The 19,155-nt window shown below is 48.2% G+C and overlaps 1 protein-coding gene across 1 annotated transcript in view; it reads left to right on the top strand.

Moving 5' to 3' along the window:
* The window catches only part of RNF207 (ring finger protein 207), a 664,007-nt gene that overhangs the window by 221,964 nt on the left and 422,888 nt on the right, over nt 1-19,155 (top strand). Inside the window, exon 5 of the mRNA XM_078642621.1 lies at nt 11,703-11,784. Within this exon, the coding sequence (XP_078498747.1) occupies nt 11,703-11,784 (82 nt within the window). The remainder of the gene's footprint in view (nt 1-11,702; nt 11,785-19,155) is intronic.

Here is a 19,155-nt window from a genome sequence, read left to right as displayed (position 1 = left end):
GAAACAACCACTGCAGGCCAACCCAGCAAACAGCACACTGGCAGAGGGGCAGTCCAACTCCTGCAGCTTCCTTGGTTCTTCTCCTTGGCAGAAAGGTTTCTTGTTCCAGAAGTGATCTAAAGTCTGTGGGATTGGGTCCCAATATTTATACCCCAAAATCCTTTGTTCTCTGAAGGCAGAGAGGCCTCTGCCTAGTTGAGGCCTCTGCCTAGTTCAAACCAGTTCCTGAGCACTTTGTTGACATGACTCTCCTCTTCCTTTCACTGTGCAGGGCAGAGACATCAGCCGCCCCAGCGGAGGTGGAGCCACCACAGGGGAGGGAAGATACAGCTCTGGAGCACTCTGTTGACAGGATTTCTCTTCTCCTTTCACTGTGCAGGGCAGAGACATCAGACAAGCCACAGGGGGTGGAGCCAGCATTGTAGAGGGAAGGCCCAGCCCTATTCAGGTCCCAGGTGCACTCTCCCCCTCCCATCTGGATGTAAATCTCCCTATTCACCACTGGGCTGTCCCAGACTGTCTCCTGGAATTTCCCCTGCCCTGTCACACACAAACCCAGACAAGGAATACACAACTCAGCAGAGGCGGGCTCAAATGGTTAGGCAAGCAAATACCTACTTTCTAAAAGTGGTATTTGCAAAGACAGAATATTGCAATAAACTTTACTAAAATATGTATTTTATTATTCTGAGTTCAGGCATACTAAATTTGAATTTCTACCATGTTCCCTGAGTCAGTTAGGATTATAATAATGTAATAATCTTCACTGCCCATTCTGGCCTATGAGAACAGGTAGCCTTCAATAGTGAAACATGAAAATGGCTGTAATTCACTATTAGATCATGCTACACACATCAGAGCATGTCCTACCATATACTTACAATGCACCCTGCCCCTGAGCCTGCCATAGGGGTGTCTAATATGAAGCAAAGGGAAGGTTTAGGGACTGGCAAGTGGGTGCACTTGGCCAAGTCAACATGGCAGTGCTAGACTGCACACAGGCCTTGCAATGGCAGGCCTGAGACATGCTTTACAAGCAGCTTCTGTGGGTGGCACAACCAGTGCTGCAAGCCCACCAGCAGCATTTGATCTACCAGCCCTGGGCACACAGGCGCACTGTATAAGGGGCTGACAGTAAATCAAATAACCCAATTGTGGCATAACCAATCAGTACATCAATTTAACATAGGGAGCACTTGTACTGTGGCACTGATTAGCAGTGGCACAGTGCCCAAAGCATAAATCCAGCAAAAACATATCAAAACAGAGAAGGCAATCCGTCAAAAATGGAAGGGAGACTTACACCAATGATGTTATGTTATGTTATAAGGATATTTGTAGCGCGCACAACTACTCAAGAGTATCCTGGCGCGAAGCATAACCACAGCGAAGTCAGGGCTGAACAGCAAAGCGAAGCAATTTTAATAGGCAATGTTAAAAAGATGGGTCTTAAGGAGCTTCTTAAAACACCCAAGGTCTCTGGTGTTCCTGAGAGTGAGTGGGAGGGAGTTCCAGAGGGTGGCGGCTTTGACCGAAAAAGATAGACCGCCCATTCTGGTTCGCCGGAAGCGGGGAACTACCATCCTGCGTTGGGAAGCCGACCTTAGGTTGCGACTTGGGACATGGAAGGTCACTCTTTTCCTGAGATAGACAGGGCCTGTATCGTGGAGGGCTCGATGCGTGAGTACCAAAGCTTTAAATTGGACTCTTTGAGCCACCGGCAGCCAATGAAGGGTAGCTAGTTGATGTCTTATGCTGTTTCGTCTAGAGATACCCAGCAGGAGTCTTGCGGCAGCATTCTGCATAAGCTGGAGTTTATTAACCAGATAGGAAGGGGAACCCAGATACAAGGCGTTAGCATAATCCAGGTGGGACAATATAAGGGCCCTAGCGACCGTTTCCTTAGCTGACTGGGGTAGGAGAGGAAAGAATCTACTCAGAGATCTGAGGGTCCCGAAGCAGGCGCCCGTCAAACGCTTGATCTGCTCTGCGAACCTCAGGTCTTCATTAAACCATATGCCCAGGTTCTTGGCTGGGCCACCTTCAGAGAGGGGACGGGGAGAATCAGGGGGCCAAAGTAGTTCAGTAAATTGGCTTGGGAATTGACCATACAGTAAAATCTCTGATTTTCCCTCATTACATTTGAGTTTGGCATGAGCTAGCCAGGTGAAAACGGCTGCCAAACATTTTTGTGCTGCATCAGTATCTAATGACGAGTTGCCCCATGTAAACAGAAGCTGGGTGTCATCAGCGTAGGCCATAATTTTTGCACCCAGCTCCTCGGCCAGGTAGATCAACGGGGTCATATAGATGTTAAAAAGAAGTGGGCTCAATGTAGAGCCCTGTGGGACCCCGGTCTGAACACGCCTGGCCGAAGAAGAGTACGGGGGCATCCAGACTTGCTGATAGCGGGAGTCAAGAAAGGATTCCAGCCAGGACCACGCAGCCCCAGTGATACCAATCTCGGTGAGGCGAGCCAGGAGGAGTTGGTGGGGGACCGTATCAAAGGCGGCAGAGAGGTCCAATAAAATTAGCGCCGCTCTGCCACCCTTGTCCGTGCACTCCCTGATGGCTTCCACCACCTCCACCAGAGCTGTCTCAGTGCTGAAAGATGACCTAAAGCCCGACTGGGCTGGATGTAGCGCACCAGACTCCTCAACAAAAGCGTTCAGCTGCCGAAAGACAACATTTTCGCAGACTTTCGCCAGTGCCGGGAGCAGAGAGATGGGGCGGTAGTTGGCTGCAGTAGCAGGGTCTGCCGAAGGTTTCTTCAGGAGAGGCAAGAGTTTAGCTTGCTTCCACTGTTTAGGGACCACTGCCGATTTTAAAGACCAATTGATCAAAGTAGTGACCTCCGGGCCTACACAATCTGCAACTCCCGCCAGAACTCTTGCCGGGCAAGGATCGGAGGGGGAGCCTGATTTTAAAGATTTTAGAAGTGTTAGGATGTCCAATTGATCCACCCTGGTGAATTTGGTGAGGCAGCTACTAGCGGGGGCGCTAGGAACCAGCTCCGGGGGGTGTGAGACAGCAGTACTCAGTGCTAATCCCTCTTCAATAAGCCTGATTTTATTAATAAAGAAGGAAGAGAGCTCCTCACACCATTCGGCGGAAACCGGGATTTTTTTGTGCTCCGCTATAGGTGAAAGGAAGCTTTGAACTATAGTAAAGATTTCTTTATCATTGTTAGCTGCTTTTTGGATCCTAGCCGCAAAGTAAGCCCCCTTCGCAGTCTTAACTGCTGTGTAGTATTCTCTTTGGGCTGTACGGAGGTCTGCTTTAGTGTGTGGGGAGTATGCAACCCTCCAGAGCCGCTCGAGTTTTTTGCAGGACCTTTTTAGTTCTTTTAATGCTGGCGTATACCAGGGTTGAGAAGGTGGCACGCGTTGTAAAATATTCCGAGCCGGTTTGGAGGCAATCTCAGCTCCCCGGCTGACCCAGCTGTTGAAAAGATCCACCTGGCTTTCTAGGTCGTCAGACTGGTCGGTTTGGGAGTGCATGAGAGCTTCCACCAGTCCAGGAATATTAATTTTTCGTGCTAAGGGACCTGACTGGGTGGGAGGGTGGTGGGATGACAGTGTCACACACCAGGAGAACATAATCACAGCATGGTCAGACCAGGTGACTGGCTGGGGATCTTTAAGGGCCAAATCAAAATTGGAACAAACCAAGTCCAGCACGTGACCTAGCGAGTGCGTTGGTTTAGAGACCCACTGAGTTAGGTGCGTTAAGGCCAAAAGGTCTTGGAGACCCAATGTGTCCGAGGAGCTAACAGAATCTAAATGAATGTTAAAATCACCTAGAAGGAGAAACCTTGGGAACCGTAATACCCGGTCCGTCAAAGTGTCACCCAAGGAGGTTAAGAAGGAGCTGATCGGCCCCGGCGGTCTGTAGACCAGGGTACCTCCGAGAGTAAAATGGGGAGAGATAGTAAAGGAGAAGTCAAGGGCTTCACCATCCAGCACACTCAGAGATTTATCACAAGAAAAAGCCCATGTATCTCTGAATATAACAGCGGTGCCGCCCCCTCTACCTAAGGAGCGATCCGCTCTGGCCAAACGATATCCATGTGGGACTGCTAGTGCAACCACTGGGGCACATGAGTCGGTTAGCCACGTTTCTGTGATGAATAACATGTCTAGGTTGTTGTCTCTAATGAGGTCGAATACATTCTCTGCATGTTTCACCATAGAACGGGCGTTTATAAGAGCTGCCTTGATAGAATGCTCACTTTGCTTTTTAGAGGATGAATGGGATGTACATGAGGGAAGGTGAAAATTACAGACCTTACAGTCCCATATGGTGTTGGAGCTCAGCGAGCACCTCAGCAGCCCCGCATGAGAGCCAGGGTTCAGGGCGATCAAGGAGTCGCGGCTGTAAGACAGGGGGCTCAAGATATCTAAGGGAGTAAGGGCAGCCGGACCGGCACTAGGCACGGTCCTGGCGCGGACGGGCGCAGACGGGCTTGACTTTTGCGCGACTTCGGCGCGCATTCGGCGCGCCCGCTGCGCCCGCCCGCTGCGCCCCCACCAGCACATGTTGATATATAGAAAGATTAGGGGTAGCGGGAGGCGCGGTCACCAGTCTCCGCCCTCCGGCTTGCTGTAAGGTCCCTGATTGGTCCGCCTACCTCCCCATGAGCTCTCCACTCAATCGGCACCCAGCCGTGGTGGAACGGAGCTCGGGATTCGGCGACCAGGTAAGTTAAGAATCAGAGGAGCAGCCTAACTCGCTGACTTCCTCGTGAATATGAGCCAATAAGCAGCGCGGGAGACAAGCAACACAATAATAATCTAAAAATAGGAGGAGCAGCCTAACTCGCTGTCGTCCTCTGTACAAAGAATAAAATTGTGCAAACAAGCAATGGCAGGTTTAAAAGTCTTGTCACGCTACAAACATAAACATCAGGTTTTTTTAAAATCAGACTGGATAAGCTTGCGCACGTACAGTGGCAGCAGCGACTTCAAAGTGGTAGACAGCGCACTTAGTGAGGATGGCTTGAAATAGCGGGAGGCGCGGTCACCAGTCTCCGCCCTCCGGCTTGCTGTAAGGTCCCTGATTGGTCCGCCTACCTCCCCATGAGCTCTCCACTCAATCGGCACCCAGCCGTGGTGGAACGGAGCTCGGGATTCGGCGACCAGGTAAGTTAAGAATCAGAGGAGCAGCCTAACTCGCTGACTTCCTCGTGAATATGAGCCAATAAGCAGCGCGGGAGACAAGCAACACAATAATAATCTAAAAATAGGAGGAGCAGCCTAACTCGCTGTCGTCCTCTGTACAAAGAATAAAATTGTGCAAACAAGCAATGGCAGGTTTAAAAGTCTTGTCACGCTACAAACATAAACATCAGGTTTTTTTAAAATCAGACTGGATAAGCTTGCGCACGCACAGTGGCAGCAGCGACTTCAAAGTGGTAGACAGCGCTCAGGTCTAACACGTGTCCCCTCCAGCTGAAATGTGGGGAGAACTACCCTTCCCCTTTGGAGTTCTCTTCACTAAGGCGGAAAAATCTGGACAGACCATCAGCCTTGACATGTTCTGTACCAGGGCGGTGTTCCACCGTAAATCCATACCCTGTACGGAAATGGACCACCTTAACAACTTTGGGTTCTCACCCCTCATCTGCATCAGCCATCTGAGGGGCATGTGGTCGGTCTGAACCCGAAAGTGAGTCCCAAACAAGTATGGTCTCAACTTCTTCAGTGCCCAGACCACAGCAAATGCCTCACGCTCAATTGTACTCCACCTCTGTTCCCGTGGAAGTAACCTCCTACTGATGAAGGCTACAGGTTGGTCAAAGCCCTCTTCAGTAATCTGTGATAGAACAGCCCCCACACCATGCTCTGAAGCGTCTGTCTGTACAATGAATTCGTTTGAGAAGTTGGGCGCCTGAAGCACGGGTGCTGTGCACATGGCAGTCTTTAGGGCATCAAAAGCCTTCTGACAGGTGTCAGTCCAGTTCACTTTCTTGGGCTGCTTCCTGGAAGTCAGCTCAGTCAAGGGTGCAACAATGTTGCCATACCCCTTGACCAACCTCCTGTAGTACCCCGTGAGTCCTAAAAAGGCACTCAACTGTGTCTGAGTCTTTGGGGGTTCCCTTGCCAGGATGGTGTCAATCTTGGGTTGTAGGGGCGCCACCTGCCCACTTCCTACCTGGTGACCCAAGTACACAACGGAGCCCTGCCCGATCTGACACGTACTTGCCTTGATCGTGAGGCCTGCATTGCGCAGCGCCATCAACACTTCCCAGAGGTGCTGCAAGTGTTCTTCCCAATTGGCGCTGAACACTGCAATGTCATCCAGGTAGGCGGCACTGAAATCCTCCAGCCCAGCCAACACCTGTTTGACCAATCTCTGAAAGGTGGCAGGTGCATTCTTCAATCCAAAGAGCATAACCTGGAATTGGTAGTGCCCATCTGGTGTGGAGAAGACTGACCTCTACTTAGCCCCATCAGTCAAGGCGATCTGCCAGTACCCAAACATCAAATCAAACTTGCTGAGGTACCGTGCAGCCCCTAACCGATCAATGAGCTCATCAGCTCGGGGGATGGGGTGTGCATCAGTCCTGGTGACTGAATTGAGCCCTCTGTAGCTCACACAGAACCGGAGTTCGGGTGTGGCGCCCGGCGAGGCAGCCTTTGGGACGAAGACCACTGGGCTGGCCCAAGGACTGTTGGAGGGCTCAATGACCCCTAAAGCAAACATCTTGAAGATTTCCTCCTTAATGTAAGCCCTAACCTTATCAGTCACTCCGTAAGCCTTGTGCTTCACAGGAGGACTGTCGCCAGTGTCCACATCATGGACGCACCACTCTGTGACACCAGGAACCAAGGATAATAGATCCGAGAATTGCCCCAACAGTTGGCAACAATCTTGCTGCTGATCAGGGGTCAGTGTGGCAGAGAGGCTGACACCATCCACTGACCCATCTTGCTCTGCTGCAGACAGGAGGTCAGGAAGAGGCTCGGTCTCCTCCTCCATTCCATCATCTGTCGCTAGGAACATGCCCACTTCGGACCTTTCTAAGTGGGGCTTCAGGCGGTTAACATGAAGGACCCTCAAAGGGTTCCTTGGACACTGCAAGTTCACCAGATAGGTGACATCACTCTTGCGCTCCATCACCTCGTATGGACCGGTCCACCTGTCCTGGAGTGCACAAGGCTCCACAGGGGCAATGACCCAAACTTTCTGTCCAGGTTGAAGCTCAATCAGAGTGGCATTCTGATCGTACCACCGCTTCATCTCTTCCTGGCTGGCTTCCAGATTCGCCTGAGCGAGATCCCTGAAATGCCGAGTCTGGTTCCGGAAGGCCAGCATGTAGCTATATACATCCTGGGGAGGTTTCCTGGGAGATTGCTCCCAGCCTTCCTTGGCCAGACTCAAAGGTCCTCTTACCGGGTGACCATACAAAAGCTCAAAGGGGCTGAACCTTAGAGACTTTTGTGGCACCTCACGGGTAGGCAAACAGAAGGCAGGGTAAGAGGACTTCCCACTTACGCCTCATTGGTTCTTCAAGACCCATGATCATGTCTTTAAGGGTCCGGTTGAATCTTTCAACCAGCCCATTTCCTTGTGGGTGGTAAGGAGTGGTGAACTTGTAGGTAACCCCACACTCCTTCCACAGAGACTTCATATAATTGGAAATGAAGTTTGTACCTCGGTCAGACACAACCTCTCTGGGTAACCCCACATGGGAGAAGATCCCCATCAGTGCATGTCTCACCATGGGGGCCGTCACTGTCCTGAGCGGAATGGCTTCCGGGTACCGGGTAGCATGGTCCACCAAGACCAGGATAAACCAGTTGCTCATGGTTGTCTTGGGGTCCAGTGGCCCCACAATGTCAATGCCCACCCGTTCAAAGGGGGTACTGACTACAGGGAAAGGTTGGAGAGTGGCCTTGTGCCTCCTTCCACTTTTCCCACTTGCCTGGCAAGTTTGACAGTTCCTACAATGAGTATCTGAACTGTTCCGCATCTGGGGCCAATAAAAGTGGGAGACAAGCCTTTCAAAGGTCTTGTTCTGCCCAAGATGACCAGCTAAAGGAACCTCATGAGCCAAACCCAGTAGGAAGGCTCTGAAGCGCTGGGGGTACCACCAGCACACGGGCTGACCCAGGCTCAGCAACCTTAGGCTCGCTATACAGGAGACCATTCTCCCAGTAGATCCAATGTGATCCAGACTGATCACCTGCTGCCTGGTTTGTGGCCTGTTGCCTCAAACCCACAAGAGAAGTGCACTGCTGCTGCTCTTCACAAAATTCCTCCCTGGAGGGACCCCTTCTGCTGCCAATGGGTCAGCTCGGGTAGGTTCCCCAGTTCAGAAACTTGCTCACCAGTGGGTTCCAGGGCATCCCCCTCAAGGTCTGCCTCCTCCTGGACCGTGGGAACAATAGAGGCTGGTTTCCCGCGCCCCTTACCTCTTCTCCTTAAGGCAGGTCCCATGGCCATATTTTCAGGCTCCATGGTCTCTTGAACCCCCCATTAGCTGCCATAGACCGAGTGGTCACACATGCCCACTCAGGTAGACCCAATATCTCCAAATGCGCCTTCCTCTCCACCTTCATCCAAAGGGAGTTTACTAAATCATTGCCTAACAGACAATCAACAGGCATGGATGGCCTCACAGCCACTTGAAGAGTACCAGAGAACCCCCCACTCAAAGGGAACTTGAGCCACCTTGCAATGGCTCTCTGTGTTGTCAGCTGCAACAACTGGGAAGAGTGCTTTGGGGACTACCTGCTCTTCAGAGACCAAGTGACACTTGATAGCTGTCACACTTGCTCCTGTGTCTCTGAAAGCCTCCACTCTATGGCCATTGATGGTCACCCACTGCCTGTATTTTTTTGTGTTCTCAGGCAGCTGAGTTTTAGGGACCATCTCAAAGGCTCCTAATGAGACAAGGGACATTTCTGCGGGACCCCACAAACCTTGGGCACCCATCTCCTCCCCACCCAGGGCTACACTGGCCATCTGACGGGGTGGTGCACGGGGTGGCACATATTGTCCTTTCTGAGGACACTGGGGATCATACCAACGGAGTCCCACCTGCTTACACTGAAAGCAGGTAACAGGCCCCCTATGAACAGGTTTACCTGTCGGGGGTCCTGACTTCTTTTCAGGGGGAGGCTGGGAACCCTTACCTTGGTTCCCTTGGGAATTACTTTGGGGACCTTTTTGGAACTCCCTCTATTTACTCTTGTCCCCCCACTTTTCTGCTGGGGACCCTCCTCACCTTTGGCTGAGTCTCCCACAAGACCCTTGTGGACCCTGGTACTGACCCAGCGGTCCGCCTCCTCAGCAAGCTTTCTAGGATTAGTCAGCTTGCAATCAATAAGGTGCTGCCGTAGCTCTGGAAAACAATTAGCAGACAAGTTCTCCCTAGCAATCAAATCATAAAGCGCTTAAAATTTATCAACATTTCTATCCCTCACCCAACCATCCATAGCTCTGAAAAAGAAAGATGCATATTCTACCCAAGTGGTTCCCTCCAGTTTCTTACAATTTCTGAACCTCTGTCTATAGAGCTCTGGAGTAAACCCATACCTTGTCATCAGTGCTTCCTTTATGTGGTGGTAAGACATCCTATGCTCACTGGGTAGGTCTAACAAAGTATCCCTCCCCTCAGTCGGAAAGCGGCCCCACGACGCCGCTCTCCAATCCTTCTCAGGGACCCGGTGGGCCAACATTGCGATCTCATAGGCTGCAAACCACTGACCAATATCTTCACCTTTATGAAAATCTTTGATGACATCCTTTGGAATATGTACCCTGCCTTCTGAAGGCACAGATGGTGCGCTGCCACCAGAGGGATTGATTTCTAAGCCCTTGACCTTGATCTCTAACTCCCTCAGCATTCTCTCATGCTCCATTCTCATTCTCTCTCTTTCCAAAGACAACCTGTTATTCTCTGTTTCCCTCTGACCCTCCATCTTAAGCTTAGCCAACTCCAGCTTGAGTGCTCTATTTCTCTCCCTGTCTTCCAGCTGCCTGGGGGACAGGTCTTTGGAAGAGATGCTGCTGCCAGGTGGGGATGGCACCCCTCCCCTGGCTGGAAATTCTTGCCCATCAATTTGCCCATTTGCATCCCCAACAGGCTCCACCACAAGATCAGGGGCATTTCTTGCTTCTACCCAGGCCCTCAGCGCCTTTTGGTAGTTTTCCTTTTTAGAAATGCTTAGTGTAGCAACTTTCAATTTCCTGCAGAGATACTTGAGCTTTTTCACAGTGTAGATTTCCAACCTCTCTTCCACAAAATCAAGATCCATAGATGCAGGTTTACTCATGGTAGTAAAAATTGGGCGTCTTCAGGAAAAACTAACAGTCCAAGGAAAAAGGATTCTATCAAATAAAAGTATGTGGTCGCGTTTGGTCTGCACTCACTAGTAGTGTACACCAATCACTGTATATGAAACACAAATGCAAAGTCCAAATCCTCACCGCTGACCACCAATGTTAGTTCTGGTGGTCTCTGGTTGGCAATGGTTATCACCCTTGTCCAAATAGGAACCCTTACATCTAAGTCAGGATAAGGGGATTACACTCCTTAATAACCCCTGCTTACCCCCTTGGTAGCTTGGCACGAGCAGACAGACTGATCTCAGAGGCAGTGTGTTAGGCATTTGTGAATATACACAGTAATACAGTGATAACACTACAGAGGGACACAACACAGGGTTTATAAAAATAGGTATTCTTTATATAAACTTAAACACAAGACCACAAACGACAAAAATCCACAATACTACACTTAAGATTACTTAAAAGATGATTAAAGCCTCTTAGTTCAAGTTGATGGTAGATGCGGCAAAGTTCTCAACAAAGTACCTGGATGCGTAATGCAAAGTAAACAAAAGGACTTGCAGAATGGGAGATGCGTCGGTTCCGTGACCCGGGGGAACGGTTGCGTCCTTCCTCAATGCTTGCGCAGAGTAGGGGACTCGTCGTGAGCCTTACCGGTGCGGAGGTGATGCGTAGATTCTCGACCTGTTGCGGTGCGCAAGATTTGCGCTCCCAGGGAGACTTGGGAGCCTGTCAGTGCTGTCTCCATCCCAGCAATGCAGCTGGGGTTGGAGAGAGCTTTACTTCACATGACGCTTTGGCCGACCCGAAACGGATGGCCAAACCGTCATGCGCACTGATCACATTGTTTACCACTCTACCTCCATGACTGTCCTCCCTCCCTGCGATGGCCCTGCCCCGAAAACTCGATTGAGAGAGAAAAATAAAATTATAATAAGCCTGGTTTATTATCATTTTTTTCCCAGTTTTTGCTGCTGCTGGTGTGTGTGTGTGTGTGTGTGGGGGGGGGGGGGGGGGTGACGCCATAGCGGAGGAGCTGCCACTGCAAATACCAAGGCTCCTGCTTTTTCCCCTGCCAATCTTTTCTGTCTTTCATTTCCTTTTGTGTTTATATCTCTCTTACTCTAGATCAGTCTGCTGAGGAAAAATAAGTGCTTGTTCCTAAAAATAAGCACCAGTGGGCCTCACCTGCAGCCGCCAAATGAATCGCTGGTTCAGGGGATTTAATGCGTGAAACCGCTCCCTCTGACTCCTAAAAATGAGCCTTAGAGAGAATTGTAATAGCGGAATTCAATACTTTCCCTTTTGTTTGTATGTTTAATTATTATGATATGAAGTTAATTGTTTTACACACCAGTCTGTTGTGTGCATGAATTAAAACCTAGCTATGTGTACATTTACAGCTCTTCACGAGGAGCCTTACATCATGTTTTCAACAGAGAAGAAATCCATGCTCTGCATAAACTGCTTCCGGGACATGCAAGTGTAAGTAATTGCTATGAAACTTTTTTCCAAGGATTACTATATTACAATACAAGAGGCTAGCTGCTGCCATGGGTGTGCAAACAAAAGGAGAGACAATGACGTGGTGTGTAAGCAGCATGATGATTTTTGTTCCCCACACATGCAAACATCCGCCAAAATCAAAACCAGGTCCCTGGGCTCTGATTTTAGGTTTGTAGGGTGGAGTAATGCCCTTCAAGAAGATAGAGTATGCTACAACATTGCCCTTATGGACATCCCATCTTCCAACTCTTGAGATGTCCACTGGTCCTGTCGACATCTATTAAAATTTGCAGGAACTGCTGCCATGGTGGTTCCTGTCAGTGTTGTAAAGTTTGATGGAAGGCTTCTATCGAACAGGAAAGTCACCTCTCAATCGTTTACACAGTTTTTAATTTTATAAAAAAAAGTCCCAAAGCTGGAGTTTCTTTTTGAAAACTAATGACCCCCATACCATAGGCATTCACTTCCAAGGTGTGACAGCAATTATTATTTTCCAATACCTCACCGCAGGTTTTACCTGCCATTGATGGATAGCTTAAAAAAGCTATCCGCTCGCCAACTTTAATTTTTATTCTATTTACTTTATTTTCCATTTTAAACATATTATCCATTACAGTAGCCAAGTTGATAATACAGACGTATAGAACTTGAGAAAACAGCTTAGGTATACGATAAAAAGACAATCAGAGAAACACTTCCTGAGCCATTGAGCAACATTTTGTAGACACTTGGCAGTAGGGTAATCATACATATTAAATAATCAGCGCATTTTAAATTAGACCATTTTGATAGAAATCATTTAGCTTTAGCATATTGCACACCCAAAACTGTGTATTCAAGTTATCTAATCCTCCCTACTAAGATGGGGAGTGTATGCGGCCAGCAACTCACCACCCATTCAGTCCTCGTCTCCGTTTTCACTATCTGGCCCCTCTGCCGCATCCGCAGCTTTGCGTCTAAGATATGCCTGATACGTTTCCCAAATATCTCGTGGTCTGCAGCTCATCAGCCTAAGGGTATTGTAGTTCTCAGATTGTGTATTGCAGTATGCTAGATCAGTGAACCACTCTGCAAGTGTAGGCTACTGCCCCTTCAGCCAACACATAGATACTCTACGCTTTGCAAGAAATATGCAGAGTCCAATCAGTCTGCCGGAAGTTCGGGCCATTACTTATCATAGCCCAAGAGGGCAACAAAGAGAGTGATAGTTAAGGGAGTTTCTGATATGTCATGCAGTGCCTGAATTACAGCTGCCCAAAACGTCCTGATTTCCTGGACAATCCCATGCCAAATGAGTAAAGTTGGCACCTGCCATCCCGCACCTTATTCAATTGTCATCTTCCCGCAGACCACATTTGTGCAGTCGCACAGGGGTATAATAGACTCTATGGAAATATTTAAAGTGTATTAAACAGTGCCTGCCATTTTGTAAGATAGGTTTTGTAACTGAATAGCAACGTGTCCACTATTCCTCTGATATAATAATGCCTAGCTCTTCCTTCCATTCCTGACTGACTTTCATCTGGCGAGGGTTCCCATCAGTCTTGCACGTGTATATAATACTGAAATGCTGCGCTGTGGGTACTAGGTTTTCAAAAGGTGTGTTAATGAGGCAAACTCCTGGGGTTCTGTCATATCGTCTCCTAGTTTGTCTGACTTGGTAGTAATGATATCTAAAAAGTGGAGATGGATCTGGAATTTCTGTCTGAATCTGCTCTCGGGAAGGACTTCCCCATTTGTGACTAGATCCTCCATGTTCTTTATGTTTGATGTGTGAAGCGCCTGCACTACCGCCTTATCTTCTCTAAAGGGGAACCAGCCGCACTACGCTATTGGTAAAGGGGGAGTAAAGGAATGGAATATCCTGCAACTCTGCAGTCCAATGCAATTGATACCTAGTAAGTTCCATAGGGTCAAAGATATGGTATCGCTTCTGTGGTTTGAGGAGTAAGTATTGTGGGAGACTAGCTGGGTGCACTTCCTCTCTTTCCAGATTCAGGTGTGGCAGATCGGGAGGGCCGTGTATCCAGGCAAAGGCGTGGATTTGTTTTGCAGCTCTGTAGAATGTTTCAAGGTCTGGTGCGTTAAGTCTGCCCGTAGAGTAAGGTCGTACCAGTGTTGCCCACTGCAACCTGGGCTGCTTGCTGGCCCAGGCCAGCCTGATTAACAAAGTACGTAGCTTGCGAACCAGCGACTTTGGGAGCAAAATTGGTATGTTGATAATGAAGAATAAAAAACGCGGTAGTACTCTCATTTTCAGGAGAGTAATGCGTCCCAACAATGACAGTGGGAAATAAATCCACTTCTCTATGATGTCTGTGAGACGTTTCAGTGCCCTACCATAATTTTCCCGGATTACTATCTCTGGGTCTGTGTGTACCTGGACCCCAAGATATCGCACTGGTTCTGAGGTCCACGTTAAAGGATAGTATACCAGAGCAGTAGAAGCAGTCAGGGGAAATATATACGTGATTTAGTCCTGTTAATGCGCAGTCCAGAGTGGCTGCCAAATCTCTCAACTTCTTGTAGCATTGGAGTTAAGTTGTGGTCTGGGTTTCTAACATATAAATAAGTGTCATCTGCAAATGCAGATATTGTCAGGTTGTATTGCAGGATTCGTATGCCTTGGTGTGAGTGATATTCCCGTATTACACACACTAAGGGTTAAGCCTCAAGAGCATATATTAATAGGGAAAGTGGACAACCTTGTCTTGCACCCCTTGTAATTGCTATTGGAGCAGATAGTATGCCGTTTACTCGCACTCGTGCTGCTGGGTTCGCATACAAAACTTCCACCAATTTTATAAACACCTCTCAAACTCCCACACGTCTCAACACTGCTGATAAAAAACTCCATTCAACCGAGTCGAATGCCTTCTCAGCATCCAAGAAGACAACCACAGCGTGGAAATCAGGATCTATTCAGGAGATTGCGCAGAATAAAGTATTTAATTTACTCATCAAGGAACAACCAGGAATGAATCCAGATTGTTCTGGACCCACTAAACCTGGGAGCAGTGAGGAAATCCTGTTTGCCAATATTTTGGCAAAAATGTTCATATTAGTATTAAGTAGAGACAGTGATCTATGAGGAACACTGTTCGGGTGTCTTGCCAGGCTTTAACAATGTACACAAAATTGCTTCCTGCTTCATCGGGGGCATTATCCCATCTTTAGTCATTTCCTCCAATAGATTGACCAGGTGGGGAACTAGGCGATCTTGGTAAGCCTTATAGATGGCTATTGTCAGGCTGTCAGACCCTGGTGCCTTATTATTTTGCATTTCTTCTACTGCTTCTGTGATTTCAGTGCGGCAAAGGGGGGCCATCAGTCTCTCCCTATGGGAGTCAGCCAACCATTTCATGGCAATATATGCTAAATACTCCTCGTCCGATTCATCTGCATCAGGATCTCACGAGGTATAAAGCGCTGTGTAATAAGTGTGAAAGCATTCTAAAATTCGTGGAGCAGTCTAAACCTACGCAACGTCAATGTTCTGTAATGTCAGCACTTCACTAGCTCCCCTCGGCGGCCGGGTCAGTGCAGCTATAGTGGCTACATTAGTTTTCGACGAAGTGCCATGAACTCTATTTAAACTCAGTGTACCTCGCTGTAATCATACCTGTAAATGTATAACTTGTTTCCAATCCAGTAATCTCCATTTGGCTACTTGAGATGAATAAACTGGAACATATGATACCCCCACCCCCTCCAATGCAATGTTTACCCCCCAACTGCATGGTAACCTGACCTCCCCTCTGAATGTCCCCCCTATGGACCCAAAACTTTGTGTAATACTCACGGGGGTGGTGAGTACCCCTGAGTTGTTCTTTAGCTCTTGCATTCCAATGACCGATTGGTACCAGTTATAAAATCACCAAATCAATTCACTAATACTGAGCATGGTAGATTATGGGTGCTAATCCTACATTCTACATTCCATAAGATACAATGAGTACATTTCAATTTTACCATTTGAAAGGTGCATATGACAAGTAAACTTAGCCATCTCTTTAACCTTGCAACCTTAAACAGCCACTATACCCTTCTTGTGTACATAAACGATGAGTAGGTCTGCGCTACAATCAGTGCATTAGTCCTGTTGATCCAATTCGCTGAGGGACTCAGTATTGTCCAGATTCAAGTCTTGTCCAGTTTTCTTGGATTTGGCATTGGGGCGTGACTTAAGCATCTAGAGCAAACTACTCGGAACAGTGTAGATTTTAGATTTGCCATCTATTGTTACTCTGAGTCGTGCAGGATATCGCATAGCATATTCTATGTTGAGCTCTCTCAATTTACGTTTCAATGGTGCATATTGTTTCCGCGCCTCTTGTACCTGTAATGTAAAATCTGGATAGATGGATAGTTCACAGCCATCGTTGCGAAGTGTTGGAGCTCCCTAGCCCATCGTAACGCTGCATTCCTGTCTCTGTAGTTAAGGAGCCGGGCAATTATCGGGTGGGGGAGCTCCAGGGGCCGACCAGGGGGCCAACAAGCCATGTGCTCGTTCCACTATGAATACAGGCGAGGAGGTGTCATGGCTTAGCAAAGTTATGAGTAACTGATCAATAAATTGCTGCATGTTCCCGGTATCTGTGGATTCGGGCAGCCCTACTATCCGCAGATTATTGCGTTTTGATTGCGCTTCTAAGTCCTCTGTCTTATTTTTCAGTGTTGCCATCATTGTTTCCATACGCTTCTGCGCTTTTGTGGTCTCAATTTGTAGGTCTTCAGCTTCAGATACTCTTCTTTCCACCATAACCATTTGCTCTCCTTGTTTGTCCATACGTTCCGACATGCGATCCATGTGATACGTTAGGGAGTCAATTGGTAGTGAGACTTTGCTGCATAGTGGTGAGTATTGCCCACAAATCTCCTCCTAGGTCAGTGTTCATGGCCCCCTGCTCCAGCGATGGCACCTCCTTGTCATCATCTCTGGCCCTAGTAGATTTGCGCTGCTCAAACTGCAACTTTGGTTTAAGTTTGTCAGGTTTCCCCATCTTGTGTCTGATTATGCACACAGGCACGTAGTAAGTATGCACCAAATGACTTTTGTGGCATGTTGCTGGTTCTCTCAAGCTGGTTATACGGTATATCTTGCACTGGCAGCAATATTACCATGTATGGCCCAATGCCTGAAGCAGCTTTACAGACCAATGCACCACCATAACTCTATGTGCACCTCACCTTTAGGAGTTCATGGCATGCCGTCATCGGGCTCTATCTGGTCCCAGCGAGGGAGCCCTCTGCCCCAGTCTTCCCGCGCCAGAACGATCCACTCTGATCACCCCGGAGCACAGGGAGCCGGGATGCAGATGTAGAGCAGCGGCCCCAGCGAGGCGGCAGCGCAAACAAAACAGTCACTCGGAGCGGGGAGGGCCCCCTGACCGGGCCCCCTGACCCACGGTGCAAACTACCCCTCGGGTGCAGCCGCACACTGCCATGGGCAAAAGCACGCAGGGCTCCAGGATCACAAATGCGGGCAAACGCCGGCTGGCACCAGATCAGGCGCACCAGCCATGCCCAGCGATGCGGACGAAGTGGCTCCCTCCACCAGGCGCAGTCGCCCGCAGCCACGAGCTGGGGCAGCCAGAGACTCCAAGCGAGCGTCCGCAGGCCAAGTCAGTAGACACCGCACTGTGAAATGGCGTCACACGATACGGGGTAGGCCGCACCCATGGAAGTGGCGTCCGTCGATGTAACTCAACAGAAGACAGGTTCTTTGGCTCAGCGTAGGTGGGATATAATACCAGAGCATTAGTTCCATCCAAATCTTACGTTTTGCACTATAGTTTACTGGGGGTTATGCTATTTCCTGCTGCATTAACAGATCGGTTGCGGGACCTTACTCAGGCATCTGTCATCTTGAAGCCAGGCAAACTTCGCCCCGCCCACTCTAAATTTAAGGGCGGTAAGATGGCTAACCTCTGACCTCCTGTACTCTGCCGGGTCATCAAAGGACTATATGTTGGTGTTTGAACTAGAGTAATCTCCATCATCAACGTATTAGGATCCACTGAGTACTAAATCGGGCCGGCTTACCATGAGTTTGGCTGAGTAGGTACTCTATCCCTGTTGTGATGAATACCATTTCCACCAAATTCTAAATCAACCCCTTAAACTTCTGTTGGCTCCAGTGACCCAAAATGTAAAGCATCTGGTGTTGATTTTTGTATTGCATTCATCTGAAGCACAAAATGTGCAGACTAGACCATACTGTTAGTCTAGCATCCATTTTGAAACGTGATCTAGTCAAAGACATAGGAACAACCATTATGCGCAGACGTTGCTTGGCCCTTGACCTTGGTCAAAACCAATGCAATAAATGTAAATCACTCCACATATATAGACACATGGGTAGGTTTTGATTCTATATTTGAGGAACCAGTGTCACAAATGAAAATCATGGAGGGCAAAAAAAAAATTCTAAACATTGAAATAATCAATGTGGAGAGAAGCCTAAAATAGATTGGTGATATGAAGATAGAGGAATAAAACAGAACAACAGAATAAACATCTACAAAAAGAATTAATCTTCCATTATAATGAAATCAAAGTCAATATAAAAAAGTATGGAAAAAAGCCACTAGTGAGCCCCAAATGAATATTGGGCAGATGTTGAAACCGAAGCTACAAGATAGAGAAAACATGTGAGTTTCTTCTCTATGTAGGCCAGCAAACCTACAGATGTGCTTATTAGTAAGTCCACCATCAACAGTAAAGATGGAACGGTTAACCAATTATAAAAGGAATGAGCAATGGAGGAAAAAGAAAATCTAGGAAAAAAGCAAGCTTCTTTCTGCCTTGTTTTGTTGTGGCTCTTTTTGTGCTACCGGCTGCCTCACTGTGATTTTGCCTAAAAAAGAAAGACGACGCACCAAGGACATAAGCGTGAAGAATGCTAAGAAGGCATGAAGCCCATTGATAATATTTGATCATCTTTACCTTAATTACCGCCCTGGTGCACTGTGATCCCTATTTGGCCAGCCCGGTGTTTGATCCAAAAAATGATTAGCAGTCATGTCTGGTTCTGAAGGGGAGACAATGAGGTCAGTCTCCTCCTTCCACTTCTGTCTTGCAGGCATAATTGGTGAAAGAGTCTAATGAGCAAACAATCCTCCTTTGACTCAGTTTCTCATGTAGGGATACCCTACCTGCTCCTTAAAACTCTCAGACGATTACTGGTTCAGCTGCTTCTTCTTCCAAACTGGCAATGGTGTTTATAAATGCAAGCACCTTCAAATGCCCTTATCCCAGGGCTAAGGAGGCACCTGGCTCAAATAGGATCCTTCACTGTGGAAGACGAAAATGATGATGAATATGAGGAAGACCACTCTGTCTGCAAGT

Source organism: Lissotriton helveticus, chromosome 5_1, assembly GCF_964261635.1.
Source record: "Lissotriton helveticus chromosome 5_1, aLisHel1.1, whole genome shotgun sequence".
In the NCBI taxonomy this organism is placed as follows: Eukaryota; Metazoa; Chordata; class Amphibia; order Caudata; family Salamandridae; genus Lissotriton; species Lissotriton helveticus.
This window is presented reverse-complemented; position numbering and strand designations above follow the sequence as displayed.